Below are 18841 nucleotides of genomic sequence, written 5' to 3'. Positions count from 1 at the left end.
AAACTAGTTAAAATTACTAGAGTAACTCTTGCTGAAGCGTAAATCATAAAACACGGAAATGTCGGAAGGAAAGCCACAAAGATTGACTTTCTTGGAACTGTAATATTTCAGCAGAAGCAGAACACTGAGTTACCTGTCTTTCTTTCCACTACTTTGCCTGCAGAGTCACACATTTCAGAAATGCCTGGCCAGTAGCCAGAGTTCCATTGTCTTCCTCACCAAAAAAGTTTAGAACCTTTCATTGGTGTACATTTCTGTGAAAAGGCATGAGTATGTGGAATTTATTTGACATAAACTAACTTTTCTGGAGATTCTGCCAGGCTGCTGTTAGTCTGTGTCTGGTGGTAGTGGTGGTTATGTGCCGTGGAGTTGGTTCCGACTCATAGCGAACCCGTAGAGGGTTTCTGAGAGTGTAAATATTTACGGGAGCAGAAAGCTTCATCTTTTCCCTGTTAGTTTTGAACTGCTGACCTTGAGGTTAGCAGCGCCACTCATAACCACTACGCTACCAGAGCTTCTTAGTCTATTTCTAGTGTGTGGCAATCATTCTCTGAACATCTCCCTTGCAGATAGGCTTAGTGAAGTCAGAAATAAGAGGGGCCTTGAGAAATCAGAGTCCACCCTCCTCAGCCTACAAAGTCGAGACCCAGGAATTTAAGTTCCCCATGTGGTATCGCACAATTAGTAGCAGAGCTTAATCCTTATCTTAACCTGAAATCTATTTCTTTAATGTTAATTTTGACGTATTGGGAATTATCAAAGTTATGTTAAGAGCCGTTGAGTCGATTCTGACCCATAACGACTGTGTATAGGGTTTCCAAGAAGCAGCTGATGAGCTTGAACCACCGACCTTGCAGTTCAAACGGCTTTGCAGTCTGGCGCATTAACCCACAGTGCCACACTATGACATGTGTTGAATACTTACGTAACAGAATGGTTCAAGACCTTCTCCAAGGTTCCACAGTTATTAAGCAACAGAGCCAGTGTTCGAACCAGCTAGTCCTACTCTAGAGCTCGCATGCTGACCACTGGGTAATACCGACTTCTAAACTGAGAGCCCCCCACCTTTTTTTATTTTGTAAAGAATGTATTATTAAAAATTTGTACTAGTCCTCTGGATAATGAAAATAAATGAAAGAAATTCACATTGATAAAATATTATTTTAGAGTTAAATACAGTGCTAAGGTGATTCATTGTAAGTACTTGCTTATAAATAAAGAGTGTTTGATTTTATAGAGTGTTGGCAAACCATCGATTTACTTTTCCTCCCTCTGGGGAGTTTGGCCATCTTTGTAAATGAGCTACACAGGTCTACTTGTACATGGTTTCTTTCAGTAAATATATTGGACCTTTCTATGCTATATATGGAACACCTGTGTGGCGTTAGAGGCTAAGCGCTAGACTACAAACCACAAGGTCAGCAGTTCACACCCACCAGCTATTCCTCGAAAACCCTAAGGTCGTCATGAGTCGGAACTGACTCATTGGCACTTAACAACAACAAAGTGATATGGGGCAGAATGGTGGCTCTGTAGGATAAACTCTGAACTATGAACCACGGGGTCAGTGATTCAAGCCCACCAGTTGCTCCATGGGAGGAAAATGAGGCCTTCTGCTCCAGAAAGATTTACAGCTCTGAAAACCCTATACAGGGTCCCTCTGAATCACAACCGATTTGATGAAACTTTACAACAACAATGATATGGGCACTGAAGTTAAAGTGAATAATAGAAGAAGGACTGATACCGTAGAGATAAACATTTTTAGAGAAATACAAAAGAAAAAAAGATAGAAGTTATAGTGTGTATTTCCATAAAATTACATCCAATGTACCTGCCTCTTCAAACCCGCTTCCGCCTCTTCCACCCCAAGACAGCAAGACCAGCCCCTCTTCCTCCTCCTCAGTCTATCTTGTAAACAGATGAGATAAGCTTACAGTATAGAGAAATACAAGGAGCTCTGGTAGCGTAGTGGTTACGAATCGGGCTGTGAACCTCAGGGTCAGCAGTTCAAAACTACCAGCTGTTCTGCAGGAGAAAGATGAGACTTTCTGCTTCAGTAAAGACTCCCAGCCTCGAAAACCCTGTATAGGGTCACTATGAGTTGGAACCGACTCCACGGCACATTACAACAACACAGAGAACTACAGCACAGTACTGTAAATGTATTTTTTCTCTCTCGAGCTTTTCTTGTCTCTAGCTTACTATTTTGTAAGCATTGTTGTTGTTGTTGTTAAGTGCCGTCAAGTCGGTTCTGACCCATAGCGACCCTGTACAGGGTTTCCAAGGGGTGTAAATCCTTACAGGAGTAGAAAGCCTCATCTTTCTCCCGCGGAGCGGCTGGTAATTTTGAACTGCTGACCCTGTAAGTTTTGAACCACTGACCTTAAGGTTCGCAGCCCGATTCGTAACCACTACGCTACCAGAGCTCCTTATTTTGTAAGCATACAGTATATAATACACAAAACATACAAAATGAGTGTGACTAGACTGTGTTTTCTATTTTCAACTGCTCAGGGTTGTGCCCCTAATCCCCACATTGTTCAGAGGTCTACCATACAATCTTTATCACTATGTAAACGATAAAATTGTTCACACTATTGTCTCAAGGAAGAATTCAGTGCTGTTTTTTTTTGCTGCGGGGCAGGGAAAGTGGTGACAGAGGGCGTCTTGGAATTTGATAGCTCTAAGTCCTCCCCCTCACATGACTTCTATAGTACAAGTGGCCATTGAGAGTCAGGGAGAGGAAGTATCTTGAAGCTTTGTAAGGTACAAGTAATTAAAATGGTAATTGATGAAGGAGATGATGCCTGCTTTGGGAGTAAATCATGTCGCTCTCATACAATTTATGATTCACAAACATTTAAAGTATCATTTACTACATTTTTTAATTCATAAAAATAAATAAAATGTACTAACGGAACTGTGGAGTCCTGGTGTGGCACTGTAGGATGAGCATTGGACTGCTGAACACAAGGTCAGCTGTTCAAATCCACCAGCTGCTCATCAGAAACCCTGTACAGCAAGGTCCCTATGAGTTGAAATGAACTTGATGACACTTAACAACAACAAACAATGGAACTGAGGCACTCTAGTGGCAATGTGGATAAGCACTGGACTGCTAAGCACAAGTTCAGTGGTTCAAACCCACCAGTTGCTCCATGGGAGAAAGATCAGGTTATCTACTTCCACAAAGATTTGCAGTCTTAGAAAACCTATATGGAGTCAGTATGAGTCAGGGTCAACTTGATGGCTGTGGGTTTGGATTGAATTTGAATTAAACTGAACCATTTGGGGGTTTTTCAAGTTTTTAGACAAGTCTTTGCTTTTGTTTTCCTATCAGTTTTCAGGTTTTCTTTCCATGATCAGTTAATAATTTTTGACTCTTCAAAAAAGCATGCTGTTCTTTGTCTTCAATAAGTAAATCCATAAATGCTATCAAAACTGATTAGTTATCACTGGTTAGAAATATTCCTGGGGACTAAAAATATTTATTTTGTATATTTTAGCCTTTCAGAAATGAAACTACATGATGAGCAAAAATATGATCCTCATTGCTTTCATAGTGAAACCATTGTTGTTGTTGTTAAGTACCAGGGAGTCGGTTCCGACTCTTAATGACCCTGCACAGGGTTTCTGAGGCTGCAAATCTTTACTGGAGCAGGAAGCCTCATCTTTCTCCCGGGAACAGCTGGTAGTTTCGAACTGCCGACCTTGAGGTTAACAGCCTAATTCATAACCGCTACGCTACCAGAGCTCCTTAGTGAAACCATAACAAAACAATTGTTATGGTGCAAAATACCATTTTCATAGAGAATCTCCCTTGACATAGCTTAATCAATCATCTAAATTCTTCCTCCAAGTTTTTCCTTTCATTTGAGTCTTTGTAACAATGTTTTAATTTCCCATACTTTTAACTTATTGATGACAAGTTTTTGGACTGTCATTTCAAGTATTTAGTGATCTAGGTTCAGACAAGTCCCATCCCATAGACTTCAGCTTGACACATTATTAATGTGATTTACATTAGCATAATAATAAAGATGAAACTGAAGGAAATAAAGAAGTTATATTTCAACAACAATAGAATCACTTTAGTGGCAACAAGTATCAGAACATGCAAGTACAGATGTCTTGAATTAAAAAAAAAAACACCAGAACGGTTGTTTTTTGTTTTTTTTTTTTTCTCTCTCCCACAACCATTGTCAAATTCTGACAGCTGCTGTGACTAGTTTTATTCTTTAATTCTTTCCTTTTTAATGGAAGGGCATCCTCCATTCATGGCTCCAGCAGTTTAGCCTTCTCTAAATGAGACAGAGAAATGCATATCTCCCTGGTAGTCGATCTTTTCACAGCTGCGCTGCAATTCCAGTGTGACATCAAATTAGTAATTATAGCTGAGTGGACTGCTTTTTACACATGACAGTGTTAGCATGCTGCCAGCAAGCAAGCTACTCAGCAGGGAATCCGGGGAAGTAAAAGAAAACATAACTGGACTCACTTGATTTCTGGGGGATTTGACCTGACTCTTTAAAAAGCCCCTGTTCTTGAGAGAGAGTGTCCTGGGGATTTACACAAATATGCATTTTGTTCATCATCCTGCACCGTTCTTCTCAAAACTCATGTCTGATTTTATTAGGTAAAGTAAAGGCTGTGTAATGGAGTCATAGGGTCACAATAAGAAGATTCTTTTTAACATATAACCTTCTCCCTGGAACCCATTTGAAAGAAAACAGCTGCCCTGCAATTGGCATTTGTGTAACTATATTGGCAATAATCATTGTTGACACTTTGATAATGGGCTACAAAAAGCTGCCTTGTCGATTCTTATGTATTGTGAATTGTACTAACAATTAAGTGACTGTCACCATCTCTGACATTTTACTTATTGCTGACTGAAGGTTCCGGAGAATTAATCATGAATATCTGTAGATCTAAAAATGCTCCCCTAAACCAGTTTTCAGGATTTCTTTTGTGATCTTAAATTGTAACAAATTATATGATTCTTCAGGCTGTAGTTAAGGGCAAGGTAACAAGGGTGGCAGGCTCTAGACATTAAGACACAAAAGCTCGGCAGTGTGCCCTTCTGAGGCTCTTTCTTTGGTGATCAGTTAAAAACTGCTTCGTTTTTTGACTGTCATTGGATGGTTAGTTAAAGGAAGATTGTCAACTTTTTGTAGCTTCTAAGTCCGGCATATGTTTTCACTTTCTTATATAAAATTTCTTCTCTCCGACCATGGAAGTAAGCCATTCCCTTTGTCAGTCAGTGTTAGAAATACCTTACCCCAACACTTGGGAATGTGAGGAGTTTCCCATCAGGGAAGAAGCAAAACCTGTTTGTCAGACCTTAAAGGTGACACCAGTGACAGCTGCCTCTTAGCCATGGGTTGTCCTATAAAAGGGGACTTTCCGGGAAGGGCATCAAACAGAAAATTAGGACATCTGAGTCCCAGCCTCTACTCTTCCCTTGGAAGTTTGTGGTTTGGGGATAAGTCATTTGATTTTACCCTCTTCTGTAAAAGGCAAAGATTCATTTGTATCATTGGTTCTCATGTTTAGTGGTTTAGTGTTTGTAACAAATTGCTTGTTCCAATGACACTTTCCTAGACCCATCCTCACTAATCTTCCATTCTAGCTGTGGGTTAAGAGGAGTGCTATTATTAATAAGAAAATGTTCTGAACCATATTTTACTGTAAACCCTGTGAGAGCCGCAACTCAACAGGGCTGCCAAGTTGTTCTGGGTCTTGAAGTTTTCCACTTTTGATAGGGTGTCCTGTTCAGGGTCGCTATGAGTCAGAACCGACTCCACGGCACATAACAACAACAACAAAGTCATCTCTATTAATGAATAATATTTACATTTTCCTTCTCAGACAGGTTTACACCTTATGTAGGTTCTGCCTTTTGCAGGTTTTACTGAATCCATAGATGTCTAAACAAGTGTTAACCACTCTATAATGTAAACCATGAGGGTCATAATGCAATGTTAGGGGGGTCTTTTTTTTTTTTTTAATTGTGATAAATATATATATGACAAAATATTTGCCACTTCAACATTCTTCACATGTATAATTGAGATTAATTATATTCATCATGTTGGTCAACTATCACCATTATCCTCCCAGATTTTTCTATCACCCTAAACAAAAGACTTGATCTCAAGGTCTGTTTGAACTGCAAGATCAGCAGTTCAAACTCACCAGCCACTCCTCAGAAACCCTTTACAGGGTCTCTGTGAGTTGAGAGCCGACTCCGATGGCACTCAACAACAACAAATGAAAACTCAGTGTCCTCAGAGTTTTCAAGGTTAAGTTCATTTGAAATTTCATGTGGCCTGTGAATGAGAGAGAGCAGCGACTCTGGTGAGAGTCATCCAATTTTCAATCATATTTCAGTATGACCATTCTCTTGCCAGTGTGGCTTATTACAGTTTATAAACTTTCAAATGCCATAAATAAATTTATATCTCAATGGAATTAACCCAATTCAGTATCATAAGCACACAATGAACATTGCTTTTCGACACCAGCCACTCTTTGGAAACCCTATACCGGGTCGCTATGGTTTGAAACCGACTCGACGGCACTTAACAACAACAATAACTCTTACTCAGTTGGTTCCAGAAAGACTTGGTGTGGCAAGAAAGTTTCTGAAATTTAGCATGTGCTTGAATTTTTTTTCCCCCTAAATTTAAGCCAAGATATTATAGATCTATAACCAATAAAATAATTATCTTTACTAAGTTTGTATTAATGCAGAAACTACAAGATTTAGCAAATGTTTTGAGTTTTCAGATTTGACATTTCTTAAAAGTATCTACTTTGTTGTTGTTGTTGTTGTTGTAAAACGTTGTGGAGTCAGTTCCGAAACATAACGACCCCTTATAGGGTTTCCAAGGAGTGGCTGGTGGGTTTGAACTGCTGACCTTGTGGTTCACAGTCCAGTGCTGATCCTATAGTACCACCTGCTCGGATAACAGCAACAAAAACAAACTGGCATGCAATTTAACTGTCACAAAACTACCTGAAGGGAAAACCAAACTTTGATATCGCTGCTTAGAGAGAAGCTATATTCATAAAAGTATGACCGTAATTTTACTTTTTAAATATTACGTTAAGAATTCTAGGGAAAATAACAGTTAGGGCTTACCAGGCTTAACAGTTGTAAATTACAGTAGATCTCAGCCTGTGTTGTGCTTCTTAATTGCAACACAGATCATGGTGAGGTCTAGTCTCTATCCACATTTACACATGAATAGGTTCAAAATTCAAACTATCAAGCTTTTAGATCCTGATGCTGGTCACACCTGTATGCATTTGCATCCTTTGCTTTGTGAGAATTAGAAGCTATTAATGACCTGTATTCTGGAACACTTAATTGTGCTCATAAGGAATCTGTACCTGGACCAAGAGGCAGCTGTGTGAACAGAACATGGGAACACTGAATGGTTTAAAATTAAGAAAGGTGTGTGATGACAGGGTTGTATTCTTTCACCATACTTATTCAACATGTATGCTGAGCATATAATCCGAGAAACTGGGTTCTATGAAGAAAAACGTGGCATCAGGATTGGAGGAAGACTCATTAACAACCTGCGATATGCAGATGATACAACCTTGCTTGCTGAAAGTGAAGAGGACTTAAAATATTTACTGATGAAGATCAAAGAGCACAGCCTTTGGTATGGATTACATCTCAATGTAAAGAAAACAAAACTCCTCACCACTGGATCAATACACATTTTTATCAATAGAGAAAAGATTGAAGTTGTTCAAGGACTTCATTCTACTTGGATCAAATATCAACACTCATGGAAACAACAGTCAAGAAATCAATGTACGTATTGCATTAGGCAAATCTGCTGGACAAGACCTTTTTAAAGTGCTGAAGAGTAAGTGTTGAAGTACTGAGGTACGCCTGACCCAAGCCATGGTATTTTCAATAACCTCATATGCTTGTGAAAGCGGGACAGTGAATGAAGAAGACCATAGAAGAACTGATGCCTTTGAATTGTGGTGTTGGAAGAGAATATTGACAGTGCCATGGACTGCCAAAAGAACCAATAGATCCATTTTGGAAGCAGTGCAGCCAGAGTGCTCCTTGGAGGCCAAGATGGCCAAACTTTGTTTCTCATACTTTGGACATACTGTCAGAAGAGACCAGTCACTGGAGAAGGATATCATGTTTGGTAAGGTGGAGAGTCCAAGAAATAGAGGAAGACCCCCAGCGAGATGCATTGGCCAAGTGGCAGTATCGGTGGACTGTGGCAACAGTAGTGAGGTTGGCCCAGGATCAGATAGTATTTTGTTCTGCTGTGCATTAGGGTTGTTATGAGTCAGTCGGTACTGACTCGACGGCACCTAACAACAACAACAACAACAATGACCTGTTGGATACAAATTCACTCCATGAAATTGTGTAGACATTCTGTTTGTGTTGTTAAAGGTTGTTACATGTACTTTTTGTGAGCCTACACCTCTTGTCATTGCTGCTTCTGAATGAACAATATCGGTTTCTACTGATTTACCTTTACATGTATCAAATTTGTGCGTTAGATGTTTTGAGAAGCAGAACTGATTTTATTTGGAATCTCTCGCATCTCTTACTACCCCAAAATTGATATATTGTTATTCAATTAAATTATCTTTATCCTGACTTAACTGTAAGGACTACCTAGAATTCTCTCCCTCTTGGAAATACTTCTGGAGTATATTTTCAGCCCTACAGGTTCTGATTTTTATAAAAGTTTTTTGGCAAACCTCCTGAAAGGAGATTTATCCTTTTTTGAAAGGTTATTTTCTGTTGAAGTGAGCTTGGAATAACAAGTAAATCGGAAACATAAGCAGCCCCTAACATGCAACAATAATTAGTACATATTTTTGATGTTGCGCATTCTGTCTGTCCCTTGTGTCACAGAAACGGCCTATCAAATGGACACCAGGCAGCAATCTTTGACTTCGAGGCTTACAATTAGATTCTTTTTTAAGAAAATGAATTACCAGATGAGCACATCGAACAAAAATTCATTTCTTTCCGAAATGCAAGTCCTTTAATCACAGAGCACTATGATACATATTATCCTTTGCATTGGAACCTTCTGGTGCCAAAATCCTGTTTGCATTAAACACTCAAGTGTGACAGGGATACATTTCATCTTCCTGTCAAGATTTCCATACAGACAGAAAAAAATAAATCTGGACTCTATATTAAATAGGTTTTAAATACATGTTTTGTTTTTCTTGTTACTAATAGCAATTTAAAATATAGTTGGTTCTTTTTGCATAGTTGAGTAGAAGTGTAGAGTGATAATAAATGCATTATTACTTTGAATTCTCTAGATTTGAAGTTGTACTTTGTAAATGCAAATCAAAAATACAGTAAAACCTGTGAAAGCTGGGACCTGTGTAAGGTGGAAACTGTCAGCAGAAACCACTGTTTTCCACTAACAGAAAGTGATAAAAAAAATCGGTGTAACTACACCATCAACGGCAGAAGCCCTGGAAAAAGTCATTCCATCAAATTCTGACTCTCGCTGGTGTCACTGTGTTTGTGTTTTTAAAAAATAACTTCACGTGAGTCATCTAAAAGATACTATGATTTTTTTTTAAGCCTCACTAAAATAAACTTTTCATATAATTTCTGGTTTTATTAAACGTTGTTCAGTGCCATCCAGTTGGTTCTGACTCTTAGTAACCCTATACAGGGTTTCTGAGGAACATCTGTTAAGTTTGAACCACCAAACTTGCATTTAGTAGCCCCGTGCTTATCCTACAGTGCCACCAGGACGCCTTAATAAACCTTAAGTATGCAATACTAGGAGTTATGGTGTGGTGCTGTGGGTTAATGCATCAGACTGCAAAGTTGTTTGAACTGCAAAGTCAGTGGTTCAAGCTCACCAGCTGCTCCTTGGAAACCCTATACAGGGTCGCTATGGGTCGGAATCGACTCGACAGCACTTAACAACAACATGCAATTCTGATAAGCTCCATACAGATGATGGCAAATATAGAATTGTATTCAAGTGGCAGGGCCTAGTGAAATAAGCAATTACTTATATATAACAAATGAGTTAACATCCATTTGAAACAAATGAAAATTTTAAGTTTTTTTGTCCGAAAAGGAAAAAGAGCCGTGGTGGTACAGTGATTCACCTGGCTGTGAACTGAAAGCTTGGCAGGTCAAACGTCCAGGGGAAAAAGAAAGGACTGTCTACTTCTATATGTATCAGCCTTGGAAACCCTCAGGGACTGTTCTGCGCTGTCCTATGGGGTTGCTGTCATCAAAATCAGTTTTTTGGTTTTGTTTTCAGAGAATCTGCAAATGTTTTTAGTAATTTGGAATTGTTATGTGTAACAGTACTAAGTGTTACAATTTAGTGCCTTTATATTTTTCTCTCCTTCCTACAAAGTCTAGTGGAAAGCAAGCAGTCTTGTGTCTCATTTACCCTCATGGGATTCCATAATTTCTCTCTGACAACTGCCTTTCCAACACCGGTCTTTGTCTATTAAGCCATCTACAGGGGCATATGTTCATTTTTTAAAAATGAAAGCTCTAAACCCTCTAGCCATTCATTCTGATTTAAAAAAAATTTTTATCCCAAACTCCTGGCTGAATCTTTGCAAAGAGATCATTTACATCTTCTATTGAACCCTAGGGAATAATAATTATTTTATGTTCAGAAGCTTTTTTTGCTTTTTAAGATTATCCACATGTTGGTTATCTTCAGGCTCTGAAGCAATTGAATGCGTGTCTAGAATCTTACATCCACATTCATCTGTGCTTTAGTTACACATAAATTAATTTTTACCATGACCCATATTGCATAGTATGTCTCTTATGGTTAAAGAATATAGACTTGCTGAGGGGCAGCTTATAATACTGTGTTTTAAAAGAAACCAAAAACTTTTAACCCAGTAATGTAGTTACCAAAAGGGGAATAAATGTTTGTCCTAGACTGGTTTCCTTTTTATTGCTCATAGCAAGTCAAATGTTCCCAATGAGTCTACTGTGCCCTAGTATTTTGGTTTTATTTTCTGGCTACTAAGATTTCAGTTAGTGAATTTTTGCTTTGGGTCAGCAAAATATCATTCACTAAATTACCCACTATTACAATGTTTTCACTGAGAAAAAAACTAACCCATGGAAAGTTACAAGTAATACAAACGCTGCAATTTTTCATGAGCTATATGGATATATATAAAATCATTTAAGTTTTACAACATATTAATAAGTACCATAAATGTTAGGTACTTTATTACTCCAAGAAGTTAACCTTTCCAGTATTTTTATTGCATAGCAACATTATATTCTCACTTGGGTAGCAGAAAAAAAAAAAAAAAATGTATTTTCAGTAAGGTTTTCCTACTTTTTCCAGGTGATCACAGCAGTTTTTCTAGCCAGGAAAATTCATAGTTGAGGTTCGAAGAGCCATCAAGGCAAGAACTTAAGGCCCCTGGCCAACGTCATTTTCAATGCACCTTATCTATTACACCTTGTCTTTTCTCCACATCTGACACAATGAGATGAAACAACCTTTTGCTGGTGTATGTTAGGCTCATGTGTAGTAAGTAAGAAAACTCTTCAAAATGTGATGACATTAGATGACAAATCCTTGTGAGACTAATGGTTAAAACAAAGGAGGAAAATAAGGAAATTTTAAGCACAGTTTAGGTTCCTGTTGTTTCATGTTTATTTAGAGTCTTGCTTTTCTTTCAAAAGCAACCAGGATGAAGGATAACGAAACTAATATATAGTTAAGTTCTTCCGTGCCAAGCACTGTGGTGTTGGTATCATTCAGTTCACACACAAACTCATTGCCCTTGGGCCCACTCCAGCTTGTGACAGCCTGATGTGTTACTAAGTAGAACTGTATTCCAAAGGACTTTTGGGCTGTAGTTTTTGCCGAAGCAGATCCTCATGCCTGTCTTCCATGGCAATTCACATCCCCAACCTTTAAGTTAACAGCCTTTACATTAGTAAACTGCTTGTGCCACATGGATTTCCCATTCTAGAGGTAAGCAAAATGAGATTTGGGCACATTAAGTATCTGGTCCATGATATCACAACTAGTGTAAAAATGTTAAATATACCAACATATATGTATTTAAAGGAAACCTTGTTCTAGATTCATTATGATGAGGATTTCTCTGGATACTTGGCCCAACTTGAGACCATGAACAAATAATGGCAATAGCAGTGCTTGTATGAGGAGACCTCAAAAAGTTTATGGGAAAAATGAAATTAATAGATAATGGAAATCTTCCCATGAGCTTTTTGATACCCCCATTATGTAATTCTCCATGTGGCAGATGCTGCTCTATATATGTGAATTCCTTGAATCCTTACAACAACCCAGTGATTGCTAATCCCCAGTAAAAGCTGAGGAAACCAAGCCACCCAACCAAACACTACCCTTTCCAACTCCTATCGACCCTATAAGACAGAATAGAACTGCTTTCTAGGGTTTCCAAGACTGCAGATCTTTATAAGGGCAGACACCCTCATCTTTCTCCCGCGGAGCAACTGACAGGTTTAAACCAATAACTTTTTGCTTAACAGCCCAATGCTCAACAACTGTACCACCAGGGCTCCTTAACCAAGCCATAGATAGATTAAATAAGTCGCCAAACGTCACACAGTTAATAATTGGAGAAGCTGAAATGTAATCCAAATAGCCTGAATCCAGTTTGTGCTTATAACCACGTGTTTTAATTCAGCTCTCAGGTAGAAACCTGGGCCACACTGGGACTTTCCCCAACATCAGAGTGTGAGCTGGTTTTAGTCTTACTTGAATCATGCTGTTTATTTCCACCTCTTAGGGGTGAATGCTATTTTGAGTCTGCTCCACCCCAAGCACAATTATCTCCAGAGAATAAAAGTGCTCTTGCCTCATGCTGCCTGATGTTGATTTGGGTTGAGCCCTGGGAAGCTGCAGCTGGCCAGGGCATTGGAGCAATTCCTGAAGATGCCCACGATGGAACCCTGTCCCAACCCTGGACTGGGCGGGCTGAAGGAGGGTGGCATGAGGAAGACCAGTTCCCTTCATCTAAGCTGACAAGGAGAACTTAAACTAGAAAAAAATCTGAATAAATAAAGGCATGGCCTGTTGTTGTTGTGTGCCATGAAGTCAGTTCCAACTCATAGCGACCCTGTACAGGGTTTCGGAGGCTGTAAATCTTTACGGGTTCAGAAAGCCTCATCTTTCTCCCGCGGAATAGCTGGTAATTTCGAACTGCTGACCCTAAGGTTAGCAGCCCGATTCGTAACCACTACGCTACCAGAGCTCCTTAGAACTCCTTGCCTACTACCATTTAAAGGTTGCTGACCACTGGCCCCACACACACCTCAAGTGCTTTTCTAAGCCTGATGTCTTGAGTCTTGGTAGTTGTCTTCATCCTCTGGCAGTTCTGCACTAAAGTAGAAGAATTATTAATCAGACAAACAACCCTCCTATGAACTGCTCTCCATTGGCTTCTCAATGGATGACCTTTCAGAAGCATATTGCCAGGCCTTCCTCTGAAGCACCTCTGTGTGGACTTGAGCCTCAAACCTTTCAGTTCATAATGGAGGGCTAAGCTGTCTTGACACCCAGGGAAGCCAGATAAATGGTATAAAAGATGCCCATTAGAGAACCAGGCTCCTTGACTGCAAGGTTATGATTTGGAAAACCCTATAACTTCTGGTATGGTGCTGTAGGATCAGCACTGGACTGAGAACTACAATGTCGCCAGTTCAAACCCACCAGCTGCTCCCTGGAAACCCTATAAGGGTCACTATGAGTCAGAATTGACTCCACAGCTCTTAACAACAACAAAGTGCAAATAAGGCAACCTTTGAAAACAAACGGTAGAATTTGTTGTTACGTTAAGAAATCACTCCACACGGTCATTTCTGTGTTGCTCTGCAGACATTACCTTTGTGGGCAGTTTTACACTGAGAATTCATTCAAGTTTCCGAGTCATAATATAACAGTTTTCCTCACTTTCTTGAGAGGCCTTTTATATAAATCATCTGCTCATTATCAGAGGGGTCCACCACCCACCTGTCAGTTGCTATGATGTCAGAAGCTATGCCACCAGTATTTGAAATACTAGTAGGGCCACCCATGTTGGACAGATTTCAGTAAAACTTCAGACTACGATAGATAAGGAAGAAGGCCTTGCAATCTATTTCCAAAAATTAACCAGTGAAAAATCCCTGTGGGCCACAACAGAAGAATGTCTGACGTAGTACTGGCAGGGGAACCCCCTAGGTTAGAAGGTGCTCATAATGCTCACAATGATCAGCAATATGGCGCAGGTACCAGCACCCTCCCCCTATGTCACCGTGTATCAGAGCCGACTCCACAATAACAACAGCATTAGAGGGGCAGACTGGATTTTTTTCTTTTTCCACTTTTATTTTGAATCGAATGAAGGTTTACAGACACAAGTTTTACATTTAATCAGAGTTGGTTTTTTTTTTTTTTTTAAGTATCCTGTTTGCAGTCTCTCATGTGGTGGTGGTGGTGGTAGTGGTGGTGTGCTGTGGAGTTGGTTCCAACTCACAGTGGCCCTGAATGGGTTTTCTGAGGCTGTAAATTTTTATGGGAGCAGAAAGCCTCATCTTTCTCCCTTGGAACAGTTGGTAGTTTCAAACTGCTGACTTTGAGGTTAGCAGCCCAATTCCTAACCACTACGCTACCAGAGCTCCATCTCTCACCCTGTAGTCCTGGTTTTAAATTCACACAGTCACTACAGTTTACTGAATGCTCATAGAGATGATGCTGACAGTCATCACTCACAAGCCTACATATGTCACACGTGTTTTCTATTAAAATCTCAGAGCGACTCTGTAGTAGCAGTGGTTAGGAGTCAGGCTGCCTGGGTTCACATGTCAGCTCACCGTTGGTTAGGTTGTGAGGCCTTAGCAAAATTGCATAACCTCTCTAAACTCAGTCCTTCCTGTTCTGTAAAGCGAAGAGATGAAGAGTAGTGAAGGTTGTTGGGAAAAGCACAGGAGATGATGTAGATTTGGCCCAGTGTGCAAGCTGCTGCAGCTGTGTTCCCCACAGCTTGATGTTGTTGGTATCTTTACTGTTGTTGTTGTTATCTTTATGGGAGGAGAAAGCCTCCTCTTTCTCCCACGGAACAGCTGGTACTTTCGAACTGCTAACCTTACAGTTCACAACCCAATTTGTAACTGCAGAGATACAGAAACTGGTGCTTGGACCCTGGTGAGTTAGAGGTGGAACCAGGATTGGAACCACAGAAGTCATGACTCTAAAGCCCTGATCCCCCTAACCACCACCATACAACAAACTTTGGGAAGGTGGGCATGTGTAGACCTGTGTTGGATTCCTCTTTACTAGCTGCCATGCTAAGGATATGCCATTGCCTTTGGATTCTTTCAGTAAATACTTAAGTCTTTTAACCAATCTTGCTGGCCTTTTTTGAACTTGGTCCAATCTAAATATGTCCCTTTGTTGTTGGTGTTAAATGCCGTCGAGTCAATTCCAACCCATAACGACCCTGTATAGGGTTTCCAAGGAGCAGCTGGTGAGCTTGAACCACTGACCTTGCAGTTCAAATGGCTTTGCAGTCTGACGCATTAGCCCACAGCACCACACCAGAACTCCAAATATGTCCCTAGTGCCTGTGAAATTCACAAGCTTCGTAATATAGTACAGGGTGTCCAGAGTTTTATGAGGTAGGATTATAGTTTCCCTGACACATGAGGTAATTCTGCTAGGGTGAACTGAGAAGTGGCGTTCGTCTTCATTAATGTGACTTGTATTACAAACACGTATCTAAGGTGTGCTTTACTGCCTTGTCTGTACTCCATCATCCCTGCTTTCAGGTTTCTCTTACACAAAAACACAAAACCCCACTCCCCCTCTTTTCTTACACCTATAAAATGAGTTGTGGAGTTGAGACAGATATCTTAGTCCTTACCACCTTCCCCTCATATGCATATACACCCTCGTCCTCAAAATATCGCTATGTCCAAAACTGAATCACGATCTTTCGTCAACTTATCTGGTTTTATGTGTAGACCTGGCTTCAGCCTTTTCTTGCCAGTCACTCTCCATTTTGTATTTTTAGCAGTGCTTATCTTTCTTTGTATTGGAGTCCTGGTGTGGTACTGTAGCACTGGGCTGCTAACCACAAGATCGGTAGTTCAAATCCACCAACCACTCCTCTGAAAGGTTGCTGTGAGTCAGGAACAACATGCCGTCACTTAACAACAATAAAATCTTTGTATTGCTTTCTGATTGAGTTCTGGTTAAACTTTAGAATGGCATGTTTCCTTCGCTGTGTAATTTCCTTCTATTGACTGTCCTACTGGAATCAAACAGCCCCTTGTTGTTTACTGTGACGCCAACATTTAACTCAAACACTGAACGTTAATGTGTTATCTCCTATATGTTCAGGTTGGTTGTTGTTTTACGTTATTTTATGTTTATTACATTATTTTAAAATTATTAATGACAGAGTTAGGGGTGAAGGTATCAGGCCCATCCTTAATGTTGAATAGTGGTGTGTTTTATTTTTGTAAGACTCAGTATAAAAGTGTTTGAAAGCAGATCATTTAGTCTCTCCCCCAGTGTTGTCCTTATTTTCACTGCCTTGTTTTCTACCTACTTGCACATCTCCCTCCCATATTAAATTATAAACATCTTTGGAATAGAGAGTTGGCCTATTCATTCAGTACCTGGTATTTAATTGAATATTTGGATTTCTAAGCTTTACCATGCCTACTTTCTAAGGCTAATTATTTTGACAATAATTTTCTCAAACTCAAAGTTGCAAGGTGTTCAAATTTTCTGTTCTCAAATGAAATTAGTAGTCAAAGCTACTAATTTGGATTGTATACTGTGTGTGTATATATGCGGATGAATAAATGTTAGTTTACACACAGGTGTATGCTTTTTTAAACTAGGGGGAGTTTTTAGGCTTTAAAAGAAGATCCAATAGATATATGTAGTCTATTTTCTTTTATCACTGTGCATAAGGGATAGTAGTAAAGTGGCCAAGAAAGAGAATAAATTCTTTCCTTGGATTATTCATTTACCCATTTAAAGAACAGAGACCTGTGTAGAGGTACACTGGTATACCAATAAAACTGTGTATTATGTTGTATTTCTTTCAGCTGGGAAAATTAGCTATGTTTAAATGAAAGAAGGGGGAAAGTTTTGATGTCTCAGAATTCAAGTTGTACCATGTTAAACAGAACAGTCCACACCTCTTTAAAATCATCTGCCTGTATGCTGTAAGGAGATCTAATGGAGTAGTGAGTTACACATTGGTAGCGGTTGAAATCTACCAGTCACCAATGGGAGAAACTTGAAGTAGTTCAAATCTACCAGTCACTCCATGGGAGAAAGATGAGGATTTCTGCTCCCATAAAGATTTACAGCCTCATAACATTATACAGGTCATTATAATGAGTCAGTCCCAACTTGACGGCACATAACCACCACCGTCACCATATGCTATATTCCATAGTGCCAAGATTTGTTTTTTGACAAGTGCCCATTACTTTGCATTAGTCTTTGGAAGTGCAGTTTACTCCCTAGCTGCCATCTCTTATTTATTTGTAAATTTCCATCTTAACTATGTTTTATGTTCAAAGAAAACATTTTTTCAGACAGTGTCCAAAAGAGACCAGACCTCCCTTTTGGTAGAGCAGACTTGGCAGAGTAGATGGCCAACCCCTGGCTGCATGTTCTCCATGCGTCTGAAACTAGATCTAATGATTATGGATGGGACTTTTCTAAGACAAGATAATACATGATTCGTAACATGAACCTTGCAAAGGCTATCCTGTAGACTTGGATGGATACCAGGGAAAAAATTGAGGGTTCCTGACAAAGTAAGGAACCAAGATTGAGAATTCTATACTTAGATGACTGCTTGTAAGAAAGTGAACCTAAGAAAGTATTCAGGTTCCTGCATATGAATAATAAGAAATGGGTTACAAACTCTTCATAATATGGAGTATGTCTAACCCTCTTTCCCTAGTGGGAATGCTTCCAGTGGTCATAGCTCACTGGTGCCCCCTAGCGGTATTAAAACCACCTCACATTCCATTGCCTTGGGTACAACCCCTACAGAGAAGAGGACAGACCACTTCCAGGGTTAGAAGGTGAAAGTGTTTTTTTAGGTTTTATTCAAGCCTCTTTCTTATTTTCCCATTTGTTTTAGGCCAAAGAACTGCCAACTTTAAAGGATAATGATTTCATTAATGAGGGCCAAAAGATTTATATTGATGACAACAACAAAAAGATGTTCCTGGAAAAACTGAAAAAGGATGTTGAGGTAAGAAAAATCAGTGTAAAGGGCAGCACAGTTGTATACATGTCGACACTGCTGGATCTTAGGAGCTTTTAAAACCATCTATTTAAATTTGCAACAAGTATGATCTACATTATCGAAAGCCGATATCCATGGGTATATCTCATATTATATAATCAGACTTAAAAAAGAACTAAACAGTCCTGCGCCTCTCACCTCTAGCTAACATAAAAGTGAGTACCTTCCATCTTCTGATGAGAAGCCCACCTTCAGGTTCCCGTGTTCTGTGTCAATGGCGATAACCTGTGAGTAACCCATGCAGACTGGCCAGAGCAACCTGGCTGGCTGAGGGGTGGACAGAGTAGTGAATTCTGCCCAACAGCAGAGCATATCAAAAACAAATGTTTTTGGTTTCTCTCCCCACCCAAGAACCACATCTCAAGGAGCCCTAGTAGTACAGTACTAGCAGCTAGCACTCAGCTGCTAACCAAAAGGTCAGCGGTTCAAACCCACCAGCTGCTCTCTCTGTGAGAGAAAGATGTGGCAGTCTGCTTCTGTAAAGGTT

General features: G+C 39.7%; 1 protein-coding gene across 1 annotated transcript in view; it reads left to right on the top strand.

Annotated features, from left to right (window-relative positions):
- The window catches only part of PIP4K2A (phosphatidylinositol-5-phosphate 4-kinase, type II, alpha), a 233474-nt gene that overhangs the window by 199789 nt on the left and 14844 nt on the right, over window positions 1–18841 (top strand). The window contains exon 7 of the mRNA XM_006869901.1: window positions 18187–18300. Within this exon, the coding sequence (XP_006869963.1) occupies window positions 18187–18300 (114 nt within the window). The remainder of the gene's footprint in view (window positions 1–18186; window positions 18301–18841) is intronic.

This window comes from Chrysochloris asiatica, unplaced genomic scaffold, assembly GCF_000296735.1.
Source record: "Chrysochloris asiatica unplaced genomic scaffold, ChrAsi1.0 scaffold00137, whole genome shotgun sequence".
Lineage (NCBI taxonomy): Eukaryota > Metazoa > Chordata > Mammalia > Afrosoricida > Chrysochloridae > Chrysochloris > Chrysochloris asiatica.
This window is presented reverse-complemented; position numbering and strand designations above follow the sequence as displayed.